Genomic DNA, 20,842 nt, shown 5'->3' with positions numbered 1-20,842 from the left:
CTGGCGGATGTGCCCACCTGGGGTATTTGAGATCTGTCACAGAAATTATTTCCAAAAATTTCAGAGCTGCATTGGCTACAATTGTACATGCTACATATTACAGGGCTGGGTTGAATTAGACATCTATAGGGGCCAAAGGTACCCTCCACTTATGCAAACACATATACATACCCAGGATTCAATGCAGTAACAGTCTGGAAATGCTGTTAACATGTCTCAATCAGGAAACTTCTACTTATAAGCAGTGACAATAAATGCTACCCTTATTTTCCCCCAAAAATTCATGTACTTGAAATTGATTGTTAGAGTGTTCTTCTGCTTCCTTGTAATGGTCTTACTCAGCGCTATAACCTCTCCTTTTCCCTTCACTTCCATTTGTTTGGAACGAGCAGTAAGGCTCCATGCACACGAGACGCAGATGCAAACTCATCTAAACACACGTTTTCAAACGCAAAAAACAGCGTTTAAAACGCCAGTTTTTGCCGCGAATTTTGCGGCGTTTTACTGCGTTTGCGTTTATAAGCGTTTGGTTAGGAAACATCATAAGACTCTCCCTAAGCTCAAAAACAGTATTATTTAACCATTTCAGCCATTTTGTGAGACCAGAGTGAGTAGCAGCTGAGAGAGCAGCAGTGTACGTGTATTTAGCGTGTCACTTGCCACGTCACCTGCCTCAAGTTGTGAATTGTCCACTTGCCACGTCACCTGGCCACGCCACATGCCACAAGTTGTGGATTGTCCACTGGCCACGTCACCTGGCCACGTCACCTGGCATATCACCTGGCCACGTCACCTGCCACAAGTTGTGGATTGTCCACTTGCCATGTCACCTGGCCACGTCACCTGCCACGTCACCTGGCCACATCACCTGCCACGTCACCTGGCCACGTCACCTGCCACAAGTTGTGGATTGTCCACTGGCCACGTCACCTGCCACATCAACTGGCCACGTCACCTGCCACAAGTTGTGGATTGTCCACTTGCCACGTCACCTGACTACGACACCTGCCACAAGTTGTGGATTGTCCACTTGCCACGTCACCTGCCACAAGTGGATTATCCACTTGCCAAATCACCTGGCCACGTCACCTGCCACAAGTTGTGGATTGTCCACGTCACCTGCCATGTCACCTGACCACGTTACCTGCCACAAGTTGCCATGTCACCTGGCCACGTCACCTGCCACAAGTTGTGGATTGTCCACTGGCCACGTCACCTGGCCATGTCACCTGCCACAAGTTGTGGATTGTCCACTGGCCACGTCACCTGGCCACGTCACCTGCCACAAGTTGTGGATTGTCCACAATGCAATGCAAGCAATTACATTTTTTATGTTTTTTATGTTTTTTTCATCATTTGCCATCATTTTTGAGATTTCTAATTAAAAAAAAATAGGGCACCTTTAAAAACGCCTATAAACGCAATCGCGGTAACAGCATTTTGCCGCGTTTAGCCGCGATTTGCGTCTGAAACGCGAAAATTTTTGCGTCTGAACCCATTTTTTTGCTTCTGAAAAAAATAGCATAAACGAGCATAAACGCAACTGCCGAAAAACACAGAAAAACTTGACTGTGTGCATGGACATATAGGATAACATTGAATGTGTTCAAGGGCAGTTGAAAAAGCTGTCCAAATGCCTCTGAACACGTGTTTACCAGCGTCTCGTGTGCATGGGGCCTTAACGTTACTTGTAGTCATGTGCTTTGCTAGCAAGCAGGAGAAGGTGGCTACATTACTACATACAGTGGGACCATGGAGAATGAATATAACAATCATCTAACAGGAAGTAGTATCACAGCAGTAAAGCAAAGGAATTTTGAGATTTAGAGGATTCTAAATATATTCTAAAGGGGCAACTTCAGCTAATTACATGTCAGTTAACACATAAGTGTAAAAACGACCAAATTTGTGCGGCTAATCAAGAGAGATCCAAGATAAATTACATACTAAATACCCATATGTATTGTTAGTTGCTTGTATGATGCTACGACAATTGTGGTTCTAGTGTGTGTGTTTAACCAGTGCCCAGGGAAAACATACTAAAATTTGCTCCCACACTTACTCTGCTGATGTATACCCCCAATTGTCTTTGGAAATGGGATCCCAGCTGCCACAATGCTTTTCTCAGCACCACTGTGTAGGTCTGGGTTCACCGATCGGGTTTCTCATGGACCCAAAGTGTGCAGTGACATTGTGGGATCTGCCTGCTGCTGGTTCCTCTGCCACAAATGACTTGTGATCATGTAAGCTGTGAAATCCTGAGCAGTACTGCGCTAATAGAGGTCTGGATGGGTTCAGGTGTCATGCGGTGCCCCACCCCCACTTGACTACTCCCCCCTCCCCTTGTCCTGGCCCTGGGTACATTATATTTAAAGCTCTTCTGGGGCAGTCACTGATTTAATTAGTTCTTTGTACTTTGCAAACCACCGGGTAATACTTTGGCACTAAATCAAACATCCTATTAAAACAACAGTCCCCTAACTGAGTATATCATTAAAAAAAAACAGCCCGTTAACTGTGAATACTATAAAAATAATAGTTAAACTGAGTATAATTTAAAAATAACAGTCCACTGAATATATTATGAAAACTACTGTATAGTCCACCAATTAAAGCGCTGCGCAAACTGTTGGTGCTATATAAATCCTGTATAATAATAATAAATAATAATAATAATAATAATTTGTGCTGAAAAACTTTGTAAAGCTGTTCATGCATAGTGTGTTTGTTATGGATGAACAGCAAAATGACTCAAGAAAGGAAGCTTCTGCAAACTTTATCTTTATAACTCTGTAATTATCAATTGTTTTAGATGGTATTTACCAGCATCTGAGCTAGCAAGAATAATGGAACTTCTAAAATACAGAATGGATAGTGTTATACTGTATATGTAGAATCATGATTGTCAATTTTGTTAAGCTGAAGAAATTCACAGATGCTCAATTGGATTAAGATCTGCAGAATTTGGATGCCAAATCAACACATAAAATCTGCTGTGTTCCTCAAACCACTCTTGATTTTTTATCTTTTTTGCAGTGTGGCATCGTGCATTATTCTGCCTAAACATCCCCCCCTGTTTCCATGAAGAAGTGTACTTGGTCAGCAACATTGTTTAGGTAGGTGGTATGTGTGAATGTAACAACCACATGAATGGCAGGACAAAGCAGAATATTTCCTTAACCTCCCTGGCGGTATGATTATTTCAGAAAAAAGGTGCTGAAAGCGGTACCATTATTTGCAAGGAAATTTGGCATTTTATACTGTAGGCCTGTAGGGCCAGATTCACAAAAGAGATACGACGGCTTATCTCCTGATACGCCGTCGTATCTCTGTTTCTATCTATGCGACTGATTCATAGAATCAGTTACGCATAGATATCCCTAAGATCCGACATGTGCAATTGTTTTACACTGTCGGATCTTAGGATGCAGTACCGCGGCCGCCGCTGGGGGGAGTTCGCGTCGTAAACCAGCGTCGGGTATGCAAATTAGGAGTTACGGCGATCCACGAAGATTTTTCCCGTCGTTACGGCGTCGTAAGTGTTAGATTTCCATCGCAAAGATAGGGCACCTTTAACATGGTGTAAAAGTACTCCACCATGTTAAAGTATGCCCGTATTTCCCGCGTCGCTTTTGAATTTTTTTTACATTTTTTATTTTTCCCGGCGTAAGTCTTTTTTTCACGTCGCGATTCACAAAACGTTGGCGAGTCGTAATTTCGCGCAAAGCACGTCGGGAAATTTGCGACGGGAGCATGCGCAGTACGTCCGGCGCGGGAGCGCGCCTAATTTAAATGGTACCCGCCCCATTTGAATTGGGCCGCCTTGCGCCGGACCTGTTTACGATACACCGCCGCAAATTTCCAGGTAAGTGCTTTGTGGATCGGGCACTAAATCAGAAAAATTGCGGCGGTGTAACGTAAACCGGTTACGTTACGCTGCGCCCGCTCTATGTGAATCTGGCCCGTAATTCTTACGAATAACTCACTTAAATGACGAATTTCCCCACAAATCGCTATCACACAATTCTGCAAGTGATTATAATTTATTATCGCTGTTTTTTAGCTGCTCTAAAACCATTTTTGACATAAAGGAACACTTTTGGACAATGTACAGTTTGCAGGCAGAAATAACAGTTTTTATTATATAAAATGTAGGGCACTGGGCAGACCACTAGGGACAAGGGGGGTGTGTATTTTTTACATACAGTACTGTAATCTAGAAGATTACAGTATACTGTATGTATTGTGTTTGTTTACCTTTTTGAATTTGGCGCCATTCTCCGCCCCCGTGCGTCGTAACGTCGCAGGGAACGGAGATCGGCGGCACAGGAGGACACTGTGTGAATCGAGCGAGGTCCCGCTCGCTCACACAGCGCGGCGGCATTGCTGGATCCAGGAACAAGGTAAGTAACTTTGTCTCTGGCTGCAGCGTGGCGAGCCTGAGTCTAACTCTGGGATACCGATTTTGGTATAAAAATCTTACCCCAAGCCAGACTCGGGAACACCGCTAGGAAGGTTAATAAAAGCATTACACTGCCTCTGCCGTCTTGCCTTCTTCCCATACTGGATCCTGCTGTCATCTCTTCCCCAGGTAAGCAACACACATAAACCTGGCCTTCCACATAATGTAAAAGAAAATGTGATTCATCAGACCAGGCCATCTTCTTTCATTGCTTCTTGGTTCAGTTCTGATGCTCACCTGCAAATTGTAAACGCCTTTGCCTGAGGACATGGGTCACCATGGGGACCCACCCTGACCGGTCTGCTGATTTACAGCCCCATACACAACAAACTGCAATGCACATAATTTTACGTCAGATCAGTGTATAAGAAAAACCACTGGAAGCCTGTTGGCAACATTACTGTTGTTTTGACTTCTATTATCTATTAGGTAGATGGGTCCAAATTAGCACATCAGGCTCACTAATTTAACCACAGTTTCTTTATTAGTCACTCACTACATCCTTTGCTTTCCTCCAATAATCCATATGTTTCACCTCAGCTAAGCCGCTCTGAATGTCAGCTATCCATAACTATTATGTGTGATCATCATACAAGTTATTAATTGGTTTCATATTTTCAGGAAACCCTCTTGGTCCACACAGCTTAACCCAAAGCTCAAGGGAATGGTAGATAGTGTTGATATTCTGTTTTTCTTCTGGCATAATTACAAGGGAGTAATAAAAGGTTAGGGTGTCACCAAAGCTACAATATCAGGTTCATGATGATGTCATGGTTTGCTATAATAGCCACAGTATGTTTTCCCCCATGGTCTAACCATACGATAATCGCTGTAAGAAAATATCTAAGGGATTAAGGGATGTTTGGGGTGGAAGTGCAAATATTTTCTTAAACAGAAAAACAATGGCACCATAATGGACAATATTTCAACATTTTTTTTTAATAAAAACTGGCTTTGCAAATAATGTAAAATATCATAGACTGACAAGCTTCTTATATACACAACTGCATGGGAATGTAACCTTTCCCACCTGTTGAATGAGGATCCTGGGACTTGTAGTACAGACACAGCTGGAGAGTCAAAAAGCGATGACTTATGCACTGCTCACCTTTTCAATAAGTTCATAACATTCCTCAAGTTTCTGAGCCCTGTCTTTCAAAATAACACTGGTCTCATTTTGAATTTTCAGCCATTCCTTGTATTCAGATTCATCCAGGTCAGTGTATGCGATGCACAATGTCCTCAAACCTGTAAAAAAAAAAGTTTAAAATGGTAAGATTTTATCTATAGCAGATGCCAAAATCAATTAAAGATGTAGCACGGGGCTCATAACAGGCAACATATAAGGATTATTTGAGCTTGTGTTGCTGGGAGAATGAAGCACACATTTAGGTGATTTTAGCTTGCATTTGAGATCAGCTTGAGATGCTTTGAGGCTCCATGCACACTGGCGTAAAAAACGTTGCTTCTACAGGAGTTTTGTGTTCTATCTGTAGAAGCAGCTCAATGTTATCCCATGTGTCCATGCACATTAGGACATTAGGACATTAGGACGTTTACAAGCATATTTTGAGATCAACGTTTAGAGGCAGGAAAATAAACCTTCTCATTCAAAATTTCTGATTGGAGCTCACTGGCTGAAAAAAGACATAAAACTCTTCTAAACTCTTCTAAACTTTGTACAAAACATGCTCTCTAGAAGACTTTTTTTAAGCCCAGTGTGCATTGAGCCTAAAGTTCCATCTCAGTTCCTTTACATGTGCATTTGACCTGGGACTAACCTTTTGGCCTCCTTCAAACTACTTTTGCATTCCCTTTGGCGTGTTGAGTATGGAGAAAAAAGCAGTTCTGAAGCAAACTAAAGCATGTGTACAGAGGCACTTACTCCAACTAAGATCACAGCCGGATGGAAGAGCCATCCTCACCACTTAGTGCTTGACCAAAATGAAATGAAGTGTAGTGGTGCTAAAAAGAGATGATGTTGTAAACCTCTGAGCTGCCAAGATGCAAGCAACTGCTTAAAAAAAGGTGCATTGCTAGGTGAAGGTCTAAAATTCTCCTTGCACCAAGCCCACCATCCATGAGGCAAATCAACTTCAAAATTAAAGAGCTGCATGCAAAATAATTATTACTTTTCTGTGCAGAGTCAATGAGACACCAAGTTTCAAAAGTTCTAGTTACTTTTGCAGTTCAAATGCATATATTTGTCACTGTTTAAAGTGGCTGTATGGCTTCGTTTTTTGTTATTTTTAAATAACAAACATGTTATACTTACCTCTACTGTGCCGTTTGTTTTACACAGAGTGGCCCCTATCCTCATCTTCTGGGGTCCCTCTCGGCGGCTGTCTTGGCTCCTCCCCGCAAGAGCTAACCCCCAAGGTGGCTAGCTTGCGGGCACGCTTCCGTTATACAGCTGGCGGTTATAGCCACCGACTGTATCACTCGGCCCACCCCCGGCGCGCCGCGTCATTGGATGTGATTGACAGCAGCGCGAGCCAATGGCTGCACTGCTGTCAATCTAGCCAATCAAGAGAGAGACTCCATGGAGAAGAAAAACACCTGGCAATGACGCCCCCAGCCCGCTGTGCGCGTCCTGCGCACAGCAGGTGGACGGGCTTAGGTAAGTAAAACGGGGGGGGGGGGGGGCTGGGGGGCGTCATTGCCAGGTGTTTTTACACCTTAATGCATAGGATGCATTAAGGTGAAAAAACACAAACCTTTACAACCTCTTTAAGTCTTACAGGGATAATTTTTCCTGTGTTGCCCATGCTGCCGCCGCCAGAACTATTTGGGGGTTGACAGAGAAGAAATAACTACAAATATATTCCTTACTTAAGGAAAACCTGTCATGAGACAAATATGGAGGTCGCCATAGCTGAATAATTCTGAAAATGTTAGTTGCTATGATGACCCTTTGTCTTCAATTCTTTGAATCGCTGACTCTAGATCAGTAAAGCAATTAGGTTCCAGGTCAGCTACGCAATGTATTACATCTAACAGATCAGTATTAACCTCCAGCACTTTCAGAAAAAAGATCAACAATAGCAGCACCCACACTTCTGTTATAACAGGTTCACTTTAAAACAAAATGAAAATGATCAGCTTGCTCAGTCTCTGCAGAGACTATGTAGGATCTTCTGCGGTATTAATAAAGAAGGATAACCAGACAGATTTGCTCACACATTCATTACATTTAGTTGCATTCCCTACCATCTAGAATTCTGTGTCTAAACAGCTTTCACTAAAGCTATAATATGTCCAGTATTGCATTTGTCAATCTCAAAAATGTTGCCACTTTTGAATGGTGACTAAAATTTTATTTATTCCTTTGAAAATGTGCTATACATACTTTATTCCACTCTCTTGTCACTGCTCACAATCACCATAAATCTGACATGGATGGCCCCTTTGCATCCCATGATATGATAATTAACAACTATGGGCCAGATTCGCAGACGAGATACGCCGGAGTATCTACTGATACTCCGGCGTATTTTCAAATTTGCTGCGTCGTATCTTAATTTGTGATTCACAAACAAGATACTGTACGACGGCTTTTGGCTAAGATCTGACAGGCTTACGGCTTCGTACGCCTTCGGATCTTAGGCTGCAATACTTCGGCCGCCGCTGGGTGGAGTTCGCGTTGTTTTCCTGCGTCGGGTATGCAAATTAGCTTTTACGGCGATCCACGAAGGTTTTCGCGTTCGTTACGTCGTCGCTAGTAATTTTTCCCGTCGCAAAGTTAAGCCTGCTTTAACATGGCTTAACTTTAGATGAGCCATGTTAAAGTATGGCCGTCGTTCCCGGGTCGAAATTTCAAATTTTTTTTTTTTGTAAGACGTCCGGGAATACGAAAGTACGTTACGCACGTCGCCGTTCAAAAAAAATTACGTCACTTCGCGCAAAGCACGGCGGGAATTTCAAAACGGAGCATGCGCAGTACGTCTGGCGCGGGGGCATGCCTAATTTAAATGGTACACGCCCCATTTGATTTAGGCGGGCTTGCGCCGGACGCCTTTATGTTACACCGCCGTAAGTTTACACGCAAGTGCTTGGTGAATCAGGCACTTGCGCTGAAAACTTGCGGCGGTGTAACGTATAGACGATACGTTACGCCGCCGCAAGTATATGTGAATCTTATGTGGTATGGCAGGGGCATATGTACAGGGTTCACAATTGCAACCCAGCCCCATGCTCCAGTGGACCTGTGCGGCCCCCTATATGCCAGAGGCGACGGCTGTCTTAGAGTGTGGTACAAGAGCTGAGCATTATAAGAGAGAGCAATACAAACATTAGATGTTATGTGAGAGAGTGCTATTATAGCTGTATACTGTATAACCAGAGAAAATATGAAAGCAACATATTATTTAAAGCGGTGGTAATCACCGCTGTCACTTGTACCTACAGGTAAGCCTTTAATAAATCCTACTTGTAGGTACAATGAATATCTCCTAAATATGCACCGTTTAGGAGATATTCAGAATATCTTCAGCGAGTGATGTCATTGGCGCACTGCACTATGAAGTCATGGGCAAACTGAATGAGCCATGAATCCAGAGCTCCGATCACTGTGCCACGGTCATGACTCCCATGCCCATGTGCGGGAGTGACACCATTGTGGCTTGGCTATTCAAACGGCCAGAGTCTGCACACACGGAAGGAAGGCCGGGTGAAGATGGAAACCTTGTCTGCAGTGACAACGCAATGCTGGAGGGATATCTTTTATGAGTAAGTCTAATAATATACAAGTATGCAGTGCACACTAGGACATTATGTTCTCTAGTTCCCCCGTCGCCTCCTCCCATGCTCGCCTCCAGGACTTTTCCCGAGACTCTCCCATCCTCTGGAACTCCTTACCCCAACTTTTATTTTTTTCATCAGATCATCCCCACAGCTATTACCTTTTGTATCACTTGACCCTCCCTTTTTAGATTATGAGCTCTAACGAGCAAAAGGCCTTCTGATTCATCCTGTATTGAATAGTATTGAAACTGTAATCTCTGCCCTCATGTTGAAAAGTGCTGCGCAAACTGTTGGCGCAATATAAATCCTGTATATTAATATTAATATGCCATTTACCCTTTTTTTTTAAGAATTTACTACAGCTTTAAGAGTGTGTGCTACAGGAGCTACACCTTACCAAAAGCTCTAGAAACATAAAAAGGGCACACAATACATCTTGTAGATACTTTGCTATAACAAACACCTATGTCACAGTAGAGCTTGCCTAGGGAGGAATAATGGGTGCTTCTAATCATCTTATTGAAAACGTACTGGCTTACAAGTGTCGGTCTTTCCTTTTCCTAATACGAAGAATAGAAGGAAACAGTTAACCACACATGCACAGCTAAACATAGTCAGCCAAATCACATACAGGATCACAGGGGGTTCGATGATGGGGAGATGTGTCACTGATTCTCGGTGACACATCTCGCTGTCCTAATAAGCACGTGTAGCTACTCTTTAGAACAGGAGGGTAAAAGTTCACACACTCAGGTTTTCTTGGTTTGCCGGCATGTGTGTAGTCTATCTATTCTGCCTGTGAATGTGAAACTGTCAAACCAATGTTTTTCTTAGTTGTAGCCTGGCTGACACTATAGTTGAGTATATTAAAGGTGGGAGTGGTGAGAAATACTTCAACTTCAACACCATTTATCAACCACACCATAATTTAAATCCACTTACAAATGTCAGACTTGATAAAAATGTAATTTATTTCCAAGCAGAGCACTTTCATCCAAAAAGTGATCAGCTATGAAATTTATGTTGAAGATAATTTGCTGCTTATCACCAACACAAATTTCCATGTGTCTGCTTACCGCGTGCATTAGACTTGGAATAATCAAAGGACAAGATGTAAAAGAGATATGTACTGTGCATACACATAAATTCAGGTCTACTCCCTCATCACAACCCGCTGTCCACATTGCAGGAGCTTAATGCACCAGAACCTTACTGGCTGCTGGTTTATTCCAATGCATGTTAGGCGTATTTGCTTCAATAAAATCTACTACATGTCTCAAGGTGAGGTAATAATGACTTAATAACCTGCAATAAATATAATTATTATTTTTATAATTATCATTATTAGGAGCAGGGATGAGCTTTATGTTCGGGGCAAACATGATTTAGACTCAAACATTGGCTGTTCGCCGAACAGCGAACAATTTGTGGTGTTCGTGGCAAATTCGAAAAGCCACGGAACACCCTTTAAAAGTCTATGGGAGAAATCTAAAGTGCTCATTTTAAAGGTTTATATGCAAGTTATTGTCATGAAAAGTGTTTGGTGACCTAGGTCCTGCCCCAGGGGACATGTATCAATGCAAAAAGTTTTAAAAACGGCAGTTTTTTCGGAAGCAGTGATTTTAAAGTGAATCAATAAAAGTTAAATATTCCTTTAAATTTCCTACCTGGGGGGTGTCTATAGTATGCCTTTAAAGTAGCACATGTTCCCGTGTTTATAACAGTCTCTGCACAAAACTACATTACTAAAGAAAAAAAAGTAATTTAAAACTTGCGGCTATAAGGAATTGTCGGGTTCCATCAATACAGATAACAGTCATTGAAAGTCATTGAAAAATAAAAAAATGTGTGGGGGTTCCCCTAAATTCCATTACCAGGCCCTTCAGGTCTGGTATTGATATTAAGGGAAACCCTGCGCCAAATAAAAAAAAATGGCATGGGGTTCCCCCAAAAAATCCATACCAGACCTTGTTTGCATGTTCTGCTGCGAACCGGGGGGGGGGGGGGATGGGGGTTTGGCTCATCCCTAATTAGGAGGTACTTATGTAGTGCCATCAACTTACGCAGAGCTCTACATACATATTGTACGTTCACATCAGTACCTGCCCTCAAAGAGCTTGCAATCTAAGGTGTCAAAGACATTTAGCTTAATATTTAAAGTGATACCAAACAATTTCCATCATCCCTTCTATTTATATATAAAGCTCATGTCACTATATTTAATTTGAAAAGCAAAGGCGTACTTGTTGTTTAGCAGTCACATGACATTTCCCAGGTCTTTCCTTTCCTCCTGGAAGCGTTTCTAGTACTCTGTTGATGTATGCTCTAAAGCAGCAGAGGACATCTGGACTATGAATCTGTGTTTGAAAAGCGCTGATTGGTGCTGTGCCAGTCACATGACATAAAAAAGGCATTCCGAACAGAGAATCAAAATAAATATATGTATTTTCTGGAGTATAAGACTACCTTTTACACTTAAAAAAACTGGCCAAAAAGCAGGGGTCGTCTTATACGCCGGGTTAGCTGCTCGGATGCCTGCTGCATGTGCGGTAATACTCTATGTAGCATTGGCTACATACAGTATATACCGCTTAGCCAATCCCAATGAGCTATGTATTCAAATGAATACAGAGCCTGCTCGGATTGAAGTAACAACCCCTGCCAATCCGAGCAGGCTACATACAGTAGCCTGCTCGGTTTGGCTTTGAGAGTCAGAGAGGCACAGGCTGATGATGTTACAATGTTACAATCCAAGCAGGCTTTTTATTCATTAATAGAACACATCACTCGTCGTGATTGGCTCCAGCTCCAGCAAGAATGAAGAAGAGTATGGCTCCAGAAGGAAGAAATATGAACCGTCGGAAGCCTCGGAAGGTGGGTCGTCTTAAACGGTGAGTACAGGCAAAAAATGTTAAAAAAAATGTAAAATTAGGGGGTCGTCTTATACGCCCGGTTGCCTTATACACCGGCAAATACGGGTAACTAATAGAAACAAAGGGCCAAATCCTCAGCCAGGCGGCGTAACTTAACTTTCAGCAGTTAAGTTACACTGACTTAAAGTTTCTACCTAAGTGCCTGATCCACAAAGCACTTACCTAGAAATTTCAGGCCGTGTAACTTAAGTGCCGCCGTCGTAAGGCGGTCCTCCTCTCCAGGGGGCGTTTATAATTTAAATGAGGCGCGCTCCCGCGCCGGCCGTACTGCGCATGCGTGTGACGTAATTTTCCCGACGTGCAGCGCGTGAACGTAATTGACGCCGGGCGGCTTTGTGGATTGCGACGGGACACTAAAGTTGCGACGGGTGAAAAAAAATATACGCGCCGGGAAAACAAATAATTATTTAAAAAAATGATAACGTCGCTCAGCATGCATTCCTGAGGGAGAACTCCATGCCAATTTTCAAAGAAAAAACCGGCATGGGTTCCCCCCCCAGGAGCATACCAGGCCCTTAGGTCTGGTATGGGTTGTAAGGAGACCCCCCCACGCCGAAAAATCGACGTAGGGGGTCCCCCTACAATCCATACCAGACCCGTATCCAAAGCACGCTACCCGGCCGGTCAGGAAGGGAGTGGGGACGAGCGAGCGCCCCCCCCTCCTGAGCCGTGCCAGGCCGCATGCCCTCAACATGGGGGGGTTGGGTGCTCTGGGGCAGGGGGGCGCACTGCGGGCCCCCCCACCCCAGAGCACCCTGTCCCCATGTTGATGAGGACAGGACCTCTTCCCGACAACCCTTGCCGTTGGTTGTCGGGGTCTGCGGGCGGGGGCTTATCGGAATCTGGGAGTCCCCTTTAATAAGGGGGTCCCCAGATACCGGCCCCCCACCCTAAGTGAATGGATATGGGGTACATCGTACCCCTATCCATTCACCTGGAGGCAAAAAGTAAAAGTTATTAAACACACAACACAAGGGTTTTTAAAATAATTTATTATTCTGCTCCGGATGCCCCCCCTGTCTTCTTTATTAGCTCTATTACCAGGGGGGGCTTCTTCTTCCACTCTCCGGGGGTCTTCTTCCACTCTCCGGGGGGGGTTTCTTCTTCCGCTCTCCGGGGGGGGGGGCTTCTCCGGACTCCGGGGGTCTTCTTCTATCTTCTCCCCTCTTCCGCTGTTGACTCGGCGAACCCCGGTTCTTCTCCAGCTGTCCGGTGCCTTCTTCTTCAGCGCTGGCTGCCTGCTATCTTTGTGTGTTAGCTCAATTAGTAACAGGCAGCCGGCGCGGTCTTCTGTGACGTCAACTTCTTCTCTTCTGTTCTTCTCCCCTCTTCCGATGTTGCCTCGTCGCCTGTTGTCGCTGTAATGATGGAAGCGCGCCTTGCATCCCATTTATATAGGCATCACCGTCCCATCATGCTCCGGTAGGTACCCACGTGGTGGGTGCACGTGGGTAGGCACCCACCACGTGGGTACCTGCCGGAGCATGATGGGACGGTGATGCCTATATAAATGGGATGCAAGGCGCGCTTCCATCATTACAGCGACAACAGGCGACGAGGCAACATCGGAAGAGGGGAGAAGAACAGAAGAGAAGAAGGTGACGTCACAGAAGACCACGCCGGCTGCCTGTTACTAATTGAGCTTACACACAAAGATAGCAGGCAGCCAGCGCTGAAGAAGAAGGCACCGGACAGCTGGAGAAAAACCGGGGTTCGCCGAGTCAACAGCGGAAGAGGGGAGAAGATAGAAGAAGACCCCCGGAGTCCGGAGAAGCCCCCCCCCGGAGAGCGGAAGAAGAAACCCCCCCCGGAGAGTGGAAGAAGACCCCCGGAGAGTGGAAGAAGAAGCCCCCCCTGGTAATAGAGCTAATAAAGAAGACAGGGGGGGCATCCGGAGCAGAATAATAAATTATTTTAAAAACCCTTGTGTTGTGTGTTTACTAACTTTTACTTTTTGCCTCCAGGTGAATGGATAGGGGTACGATGTACCCCATATCCATTCACTTAGGGTGGGGGGCCGGTATCTGGGGACCCCCTTATTAAAGGGGATTCCCAGATTCCGATAAGCCCCCCGCCCGCAGACCCCGACAACCAACGGCAAGGGTTGTCGGGAAGAGGTCCTGTCCTCATCAACATGGGGACAGGGTGCTCTGGGGTGGGGGGGCCCGCAGTGCGCCCCCCTGCCCCAGAGCACCCAACCCCCCCATGTTGAGGGCATGCGGCCTGGCACGGCTCAGGAGGGGGGGGGGGCGCTCGCTCGTCCCCACTCCCTTCCTGACCGGCCGGGTAGCGTGCTTTGGATACGGGTCTGGTATGGATTGTAGGGGGACCCCCTACGTCGATTTTTCGGCGGAGGGGGGGTCTCCTTACAACCCATACCAGACCTAAGGGCCTGGTATGCTCCTGGGGGGGGGGACCCATGCCGGTTTGGATTTTACAAATTGCCGTGGAGTTCTCCCTCGGGAATGCATACCAAATGCCGTCGCTTGAATGGGCCTTTACAAGGTGTGACTAACTTTACACTTTGTAAAAGCAGCCCTAGTTTTACACTTGGCAAACTAACACTTACGGCGAAAAAACTAAGCACAAAAGCTTTGAGGATCGCCCTAAGTGCTAATTTGCATACCAGAAGAGGCATTTCGACTCGAAATGCCCCCAGTGGCGGATGCGGTACTGCATCCTAAGATCCGGCAGTGTAAGTCCCTTACAGATGTCGGATCTTCTGCCTAACTTAGGAAAACTGCTTCTGAGGATCAGTTCCAAAGTTAGAACCAGAGATACGACGGCTTACGCCGGAGTATCTCTTTTGTGGATATGGCCCAAAGTGTATTAAAGCTTATTACAAATCTATATTTAAAAGCAAACGTTTTGTATTTTTTGGCTATAACATGGTTTAGGCAACGTGTAAGTTGACTGACAATAGTTTTCACTTTGTTCCCACTGTAAAGATATCTGGAGGAGGTTCTGCTAATCACAGCCTGTGTCTATAGTGTGTATGTGCTGGGACTAACAGGGAGGTGACACCTCTATCAATCACCATCTTATTTCCCACCCCCCCATTGGGCCAGATTCAGGTAGATCTGCGGCGGTGTAACGTATCGCATTTACGTTATGCTGCCGCAAGTTTTACGGGCAAGTGCTTGATTCACAAAGCACTTGCCTGTAAAGTTGCGGCGTCGTAGCGTAAATCCCTGCGGCGCAAGCCCGCCTAATTCAAATGATCCGGGTAGGGGGCGTGGATCATTTAAATTAGGCACGTTCCCGCGCCGAACGTACTGCGCATGCTCCGTTTTTAAATTTCCCGCTGTGCTTTGCGCGAAATGACGTCGCACCGACGTCATGTTTTGAACTTCGACGTAAGTTACGTCCTTTCCTATTCACGGACGACTTACGCAAAAAAAAAATGTTTAAATTCGACGCGGGAACGACGGCCATACTTTAACATGGCAAGTCTATCTATACGCCACATAATAGCAGCTTTAACTATACGACGGGAAAAGCTGACTAGCGACGACGTAAGAGAATGCGACGGCCACGCGTACCTTCGTGGATCGCCGGAAAAAGCTAATTTGCATACCCGACGCGGAAAACAACGCAAACTCCACCCAGCGGGCGCCGAAATGTTGCACCTAAGATCCGAAGGCGTACAAAGCCATACGCCTGTCGGATCAAAGCCAGAAGCCGTTGTATCTTGGTTTGAGGATTCAAACTAAAGATACGACGTGGCAAATTTGAAAGTACGCCGGTGTATCAGTAGATACGCCGGCGTACTTCTTCTGTGAATCTGGCCCATTGTGTTTATTAATACAAGAACTTGGTGGAGGAGGGAGGGAGGGAGAGGACTGTCATTTACACCTGTGCATCTTTACACGTGTGATTCTATAGTTATGTGGGCTGCACAGATAAGAAATAAACAGCTTAGAAGTAAACTGAAACTGGAGCTTGCTCAGTAGATGTGGCAAAAGCTGGTTTATGCAATCTCAGGCTGCAACGGAGACACGGACAACGAAAAAGGGACAGTGAACAGCATTATCAAGTATGATTTTTGCAATCTACAGAAAACAAATGCTCTAGTAGCAAAGTGAGTATGAACACAATGTAATATTACTATTATTATTATTATTATTATTATTATTATTATTAATAAACAGGATTTATATATAACATGTATTGACAGTGTTTAATTATTTGTACTTTAACTTCTTATTTTCTTTTGCTCCCTTTTGCTTTTTTAAAAATAAAATGTATTGGCACATCTGTTTGAAAGATGCAAACAATTGCTTATTGGTCTTGTCAGAAATTTAAGCTGTCCTGTATTATCTTAAGGAACCTAAAAGTGGTTCTAAAGTCTAAGGGGCAGATCCACAAAGTACTTACGCCGGCGTATCTCGAGATGCGTGGCGTAAGTGTAAATATGCACCGTCGTATCTATGCGCCGTATCCCCAAAACGAGATACGCCTGAAAAATAGTTTTTTCCGACCAACGTAATTGCTCTACGCCGGCGCATCGTGGGCGCAAAAATACGCTGGACGCACCATTGTTTTGCTATGCAAATATGCAAATGAGGGAGATACGGCGATCCACGAAAGTACGTTTGTCCAACGCAGGCTACACACAGTGCGCGTAAGCTGTACGCCCGGTCTAAAGTTACCCCTCAAAAAAGCAGCTTTAACTTTGCACCAGACGTGTGCAGGTCAGCTTTAGCAGCACCGTTAGGGACAAGCTGAGCAGCCACACTTGCAGGACAACAATCTGTATGCCAACATGCCAGGGGCATCCATGGTCATAGCTATACTACTGGCTTTAGATGCGCGTAGAAGGAGGAGGGCACGGAGGAGGAGGGCACGGGAGAGGATATACCAACCGCACATAAACGTCTTTGCAGTAGGCATCTTTGCACATTAAACACACACACATTAATCATGGCACAAGGAGAATGCACGCATGCACACCACTGTGGTCCCTAGCACACACCCCACATCCACATCAAATTGGATTAGCCCAAGTCCACCATTTAGGACTTGTGAGCAGCAACGCCACGCCAAGGCTCCAATTATGTTGTTGTACATTCATACACCATTCACACGGACCTAGGGATCACTTCTCCCTGGTCCTGGGGATCCCTTCTCCACCACAACCGAGGGCGACACCCCTTTTCCGACAGGAATGTCACCCCCACATTCATACATCAGTCACACTGTAGCCTGCCTGGGCTACAAAACAATTAAAATACTCATAACCTGAGTCAAAATAGCCAAAAAAACATAAAAAACTCATAGCCTGAGTCAAAAACAAAAACAAAACAAAAAATTACCGGCGCTGTCGTGCCCCACACCTGCCACGGCCCCGACTCCTCAGGGGAGACTCATTGGGTGGGGGACATCAGGAGAAGCATCCCCTGGTCTCACCACACCTGGCGGCCTGCCCTCCAACGCCAGGGCGGTACGGTGAGGACCACATTGGTGTCCTCATGCAGCCTCACCCCCGCCTGGATGGCTGCCGTATTGGCCCTGAAAGCCTCGGTGAGGGCGCGGACATCTTCACCCACACCTGCTGTGGTGGCCTGCATATCAGCCATGCAGGTGACCAGAACTGAGGAGTTGCAGGCCAGATCCTGCGCAAACTCCTTTATGGAGGCCATGCTGTCTGACATGTAGCCCATTCTCCTCACCACCTCACCCAGATGGCGGGTCTGGCGGGCCTGGTCCCTCCGGATGTTTTCCGGCAGAACGTCTGTCACTCCCCTTGTCTTCCGGGTCGCCTTCCTGGGTCCTGATGAGGCTTGTGGCCTAGAAGAAGGGGAGAGCCTTGGGGGGGGAAGCCCTGTTGGGGGAGGAGTGGGAGGGGCTACCCCTGATGGAGGCCTGACTGGTGCCAGCACCAGGGGAAGACTCCTCCAAATGGAGTCTCACCTCATTGGCAGACATCACCTCCTCCTCCTCAACCTCCTCCTGAGGAGAAGTGTGGTCACTCCCCTCCCCTGAGGACTCCGGGCTTGCCAGGTGGTCAGAGGCAGCCTGATGTCCGGGGAATGGTGAGGACTGGCCAGATGGCCCAGCACCCTCCTGCACATCTGTGGATGACACAAAACATTCACAGGTTGGAGGATCCACACACTTGTCACGTGTTCCCTTCCCCCCCACACATTCTACACACCAGATAGGAAATCAAACTTACTTACCTGTCCTCAAGGCATCCTCAATGGAGTCAAATCCAGGCACTCCCTCCACTTGATGCCTGTGGAGGCACTGGGCAACCACCCGCTCCTCAGCATTGAGCCTGAGAGTGGTTGATGGTCCCCCTCCAGTGCCCTTGGCATGAGCGGAAATCTTAGCCAGCTTACCTCGGACAACGCGCCTGAGATCATTGATCTTTTTCAAGATCTCATTGGGGGTCCTGGCCTCACTCCCCAATGCATTAACATCATCTGCAATAATTTGCAGGATCTCTGTCCTCCTGGCCTTGGTGGTGTTGGCACTCTCTGGCCCATGGTATATTATCATTAGCCAAGATCTACTCTATCACTCTTATGCAGACGATACGCAAATCTATTTTCGCATCTGCGACAAAAAGGATCATCATCCCAGTTTAGAGAAATGTCTCTCTTTGATAGAAAACTGGATGACTTAGGCCCCGTACTCACGACCAAACATGTCTGCTGAAACTGGTCCGCAGACCAGTTTCAGCAGACATGTTTGGCCGTGTGTTGGCCCGAGCGGACCATTTTCGGGCGGATCGGACAGGTTTCCAGCGGACAACTGTTTCCTGGCATTGCTTTAAAACAGTCCGCTGGAAACCTGTCCGCCCGGACATGTACGGTCGTCTGTACAGACCTACCGTACATGTCCTGCCGCCCGCCATCCCTCGCATGCATCGAATGACTTCGACGCATGCGTGGAAGCATTTTAAAGGCGGGCCGCCCACGTCGCCGCGTCATTGTCGCGGCGACACCGCGTCATCGACGCACCGACACCGCGGACACGCCCCGCGTATTGTTTACGCGCGGACTTCTGTTCGATGGTGTGTATAGCCATCGTACAGAAGTCCCCGGGCAGTCCCCGGCCAGACATGTCCGATGGAAACGGTCTGCAGACCGTTTTCATCAGACATGTCCTGCCGTGAGTACAAGGCCTAAGAGTTATCTGAAACTCAACAGTTCAAAAACAGAACTCCTTATGTTTCACGCCAGCCGAAAGAGTTAACTGGCAACAACCTGGACACCGCCACCCATTCTGGGCCAAATCATCACCCCTAGCACCAAAGTCAAAAGTCTTGGGGTCATTTTCGACACCTTCATGACAATGGATGCACAAATAGGGTCAGTAGTCAGCAGAGCGCACCATCTGCTGCGCCTACTACGCAGACTTATTCCATTTATCCCCAAAGAAGACGTAGCAGTCGTGGTGGGAACAATCGTGAATTCCAGATTGGACTATGCTAACGCCCTCTACCTCGGACTCCCAAAGTACCAAATCTCCCGTCTGCAAGTCGTTCAGAATACGGCCGCCAGACTGGTGACTGGGGAAAAAAATGGGAATCAATCTCACCTTCATTGAGAACCCTTCACTGGTTGCCAGTAAAAGACAGAATTGCATTCAAAGCACTCTGCCTGACACATAAGTGCATCCATGGGAAGGCTCCGCAATATCTTTGCGACAAGATAGAACCTCACAACTCGAATCGCGTTCTGCGATCCACCGACCAAAATCTGGTCAAGGTACCCAAAACCAAATACAAGTCCAAAGGAGAAAGAAGGTTTGCTTTTCAAGGTCCTAGATTATGGAACGCTTTACCAACCAGCATTCGGTTGGAGGAAAACCACCTGACTTTCAGAAGACAGATCAAGACTCTGCTCTTTTGATGGCATGAGACACGAACAACTAGCGCCCAGAAGCGATTCAGTTCGCATGTGCCGCGCTTTATAAATTTTTCATTCATTCATTCATTCATGGAGGTACCTATCATACAGGGTCATGGCCCTGACAATAATAGCCCTCTCCTGGGGGAAGTAATTGAGCTTCCTCTTCTTGGGAGCTGCAGACATCTCTCCAAAAAACACACCGACAAACACCAACAGACAACAGAACAAAAGCACCTTGCTTCAGGGGGGGAAACAAGAGGATGTACTTTTGCACTGGGCGGGCACATGTCTGGGCGTATTTATGCCCTGGTCGTATCTCACTAATTACGCCGGGCCTAGTTCCTATCTCACTGATTACGCCGGGCCGAGTTCTGAGCATGCGCAGAGAGGCGCTGAACATAGTCAGCGTCATTGCGCATGCGCCGTCCGTTCGGCCCTTCATTTGCATGGGGTCACGTCTCATTTCAATGGAACACGCCCACTTCCTTCCCACTTTGAATTACGCCGGCTTAAGCCTCGGAATTTATGTTGCGCCGGCGCAAAGTTGGGCGCAAATACTATGAGGATACGGTACTTGCCTCTCCAAGTTGAGTCGGCGTAACGTAAATGAGATGCGCTACGCCGGTCTATATATACGCCGATGTACGTGGATCTGCCCCTAATTGTTTTTTTTACCTTAATGCATTCTATGCATACATTCTATAAAATTCTTCTTTGCATGTTAAAATTCAACATACACCCAAGCCACTAAATTTGCAGACCATTTGTTGGATTTCTAGGCAGAAAATCCACCACAGTAGCTGATTATTACCTGTCTTGCTAAATGGAAATGCAGAGAAGGG

At 46.1% G+C, this 20,842-nt stretch overlaps 1 protein-coding gene across 2 annotated transcripts in view; it reads right to left on the bottom strand.

Moving 5' to 3' along the window:
* The window catches only part of ATP8A2 (ATPase phospholipid transporting 8A2), an 899,065-nt gene that overhangs the window by 559,090 nt on the left and 319,133 nt on the right, over window positions 1-20,842 (bottom strand). For both annotated transcript variants that reach the window (XM_040340493.1, XM_040340494.1), the window contains one exon: window positions 5,571-5,710. In XM_040340493.1, coding sequence (XP_040196427.1) covers window positions 5,571-5,710 — 140 coding nt within the window. The remainder of the gene's footprint in view (window positions 1-5,570; window positions 5,711-20,842) is intronic.

The sequence above is a fragment of the Rana temporaria genome, chromosome 2, assembly GCF_905171775.1.
Source record: "Rana temporaria chromosome 2, aRanTem1.1, whole genome shotgun sequence".
Lineage (NCBI taxonomy): Eukaryota > Metazoa > Chordata > Amphibia > Anura > Ranidae > Rana > Rana temporaria.
This window is presented reverse-complemented; position numbering and strand designations above follow the sequence as displayed.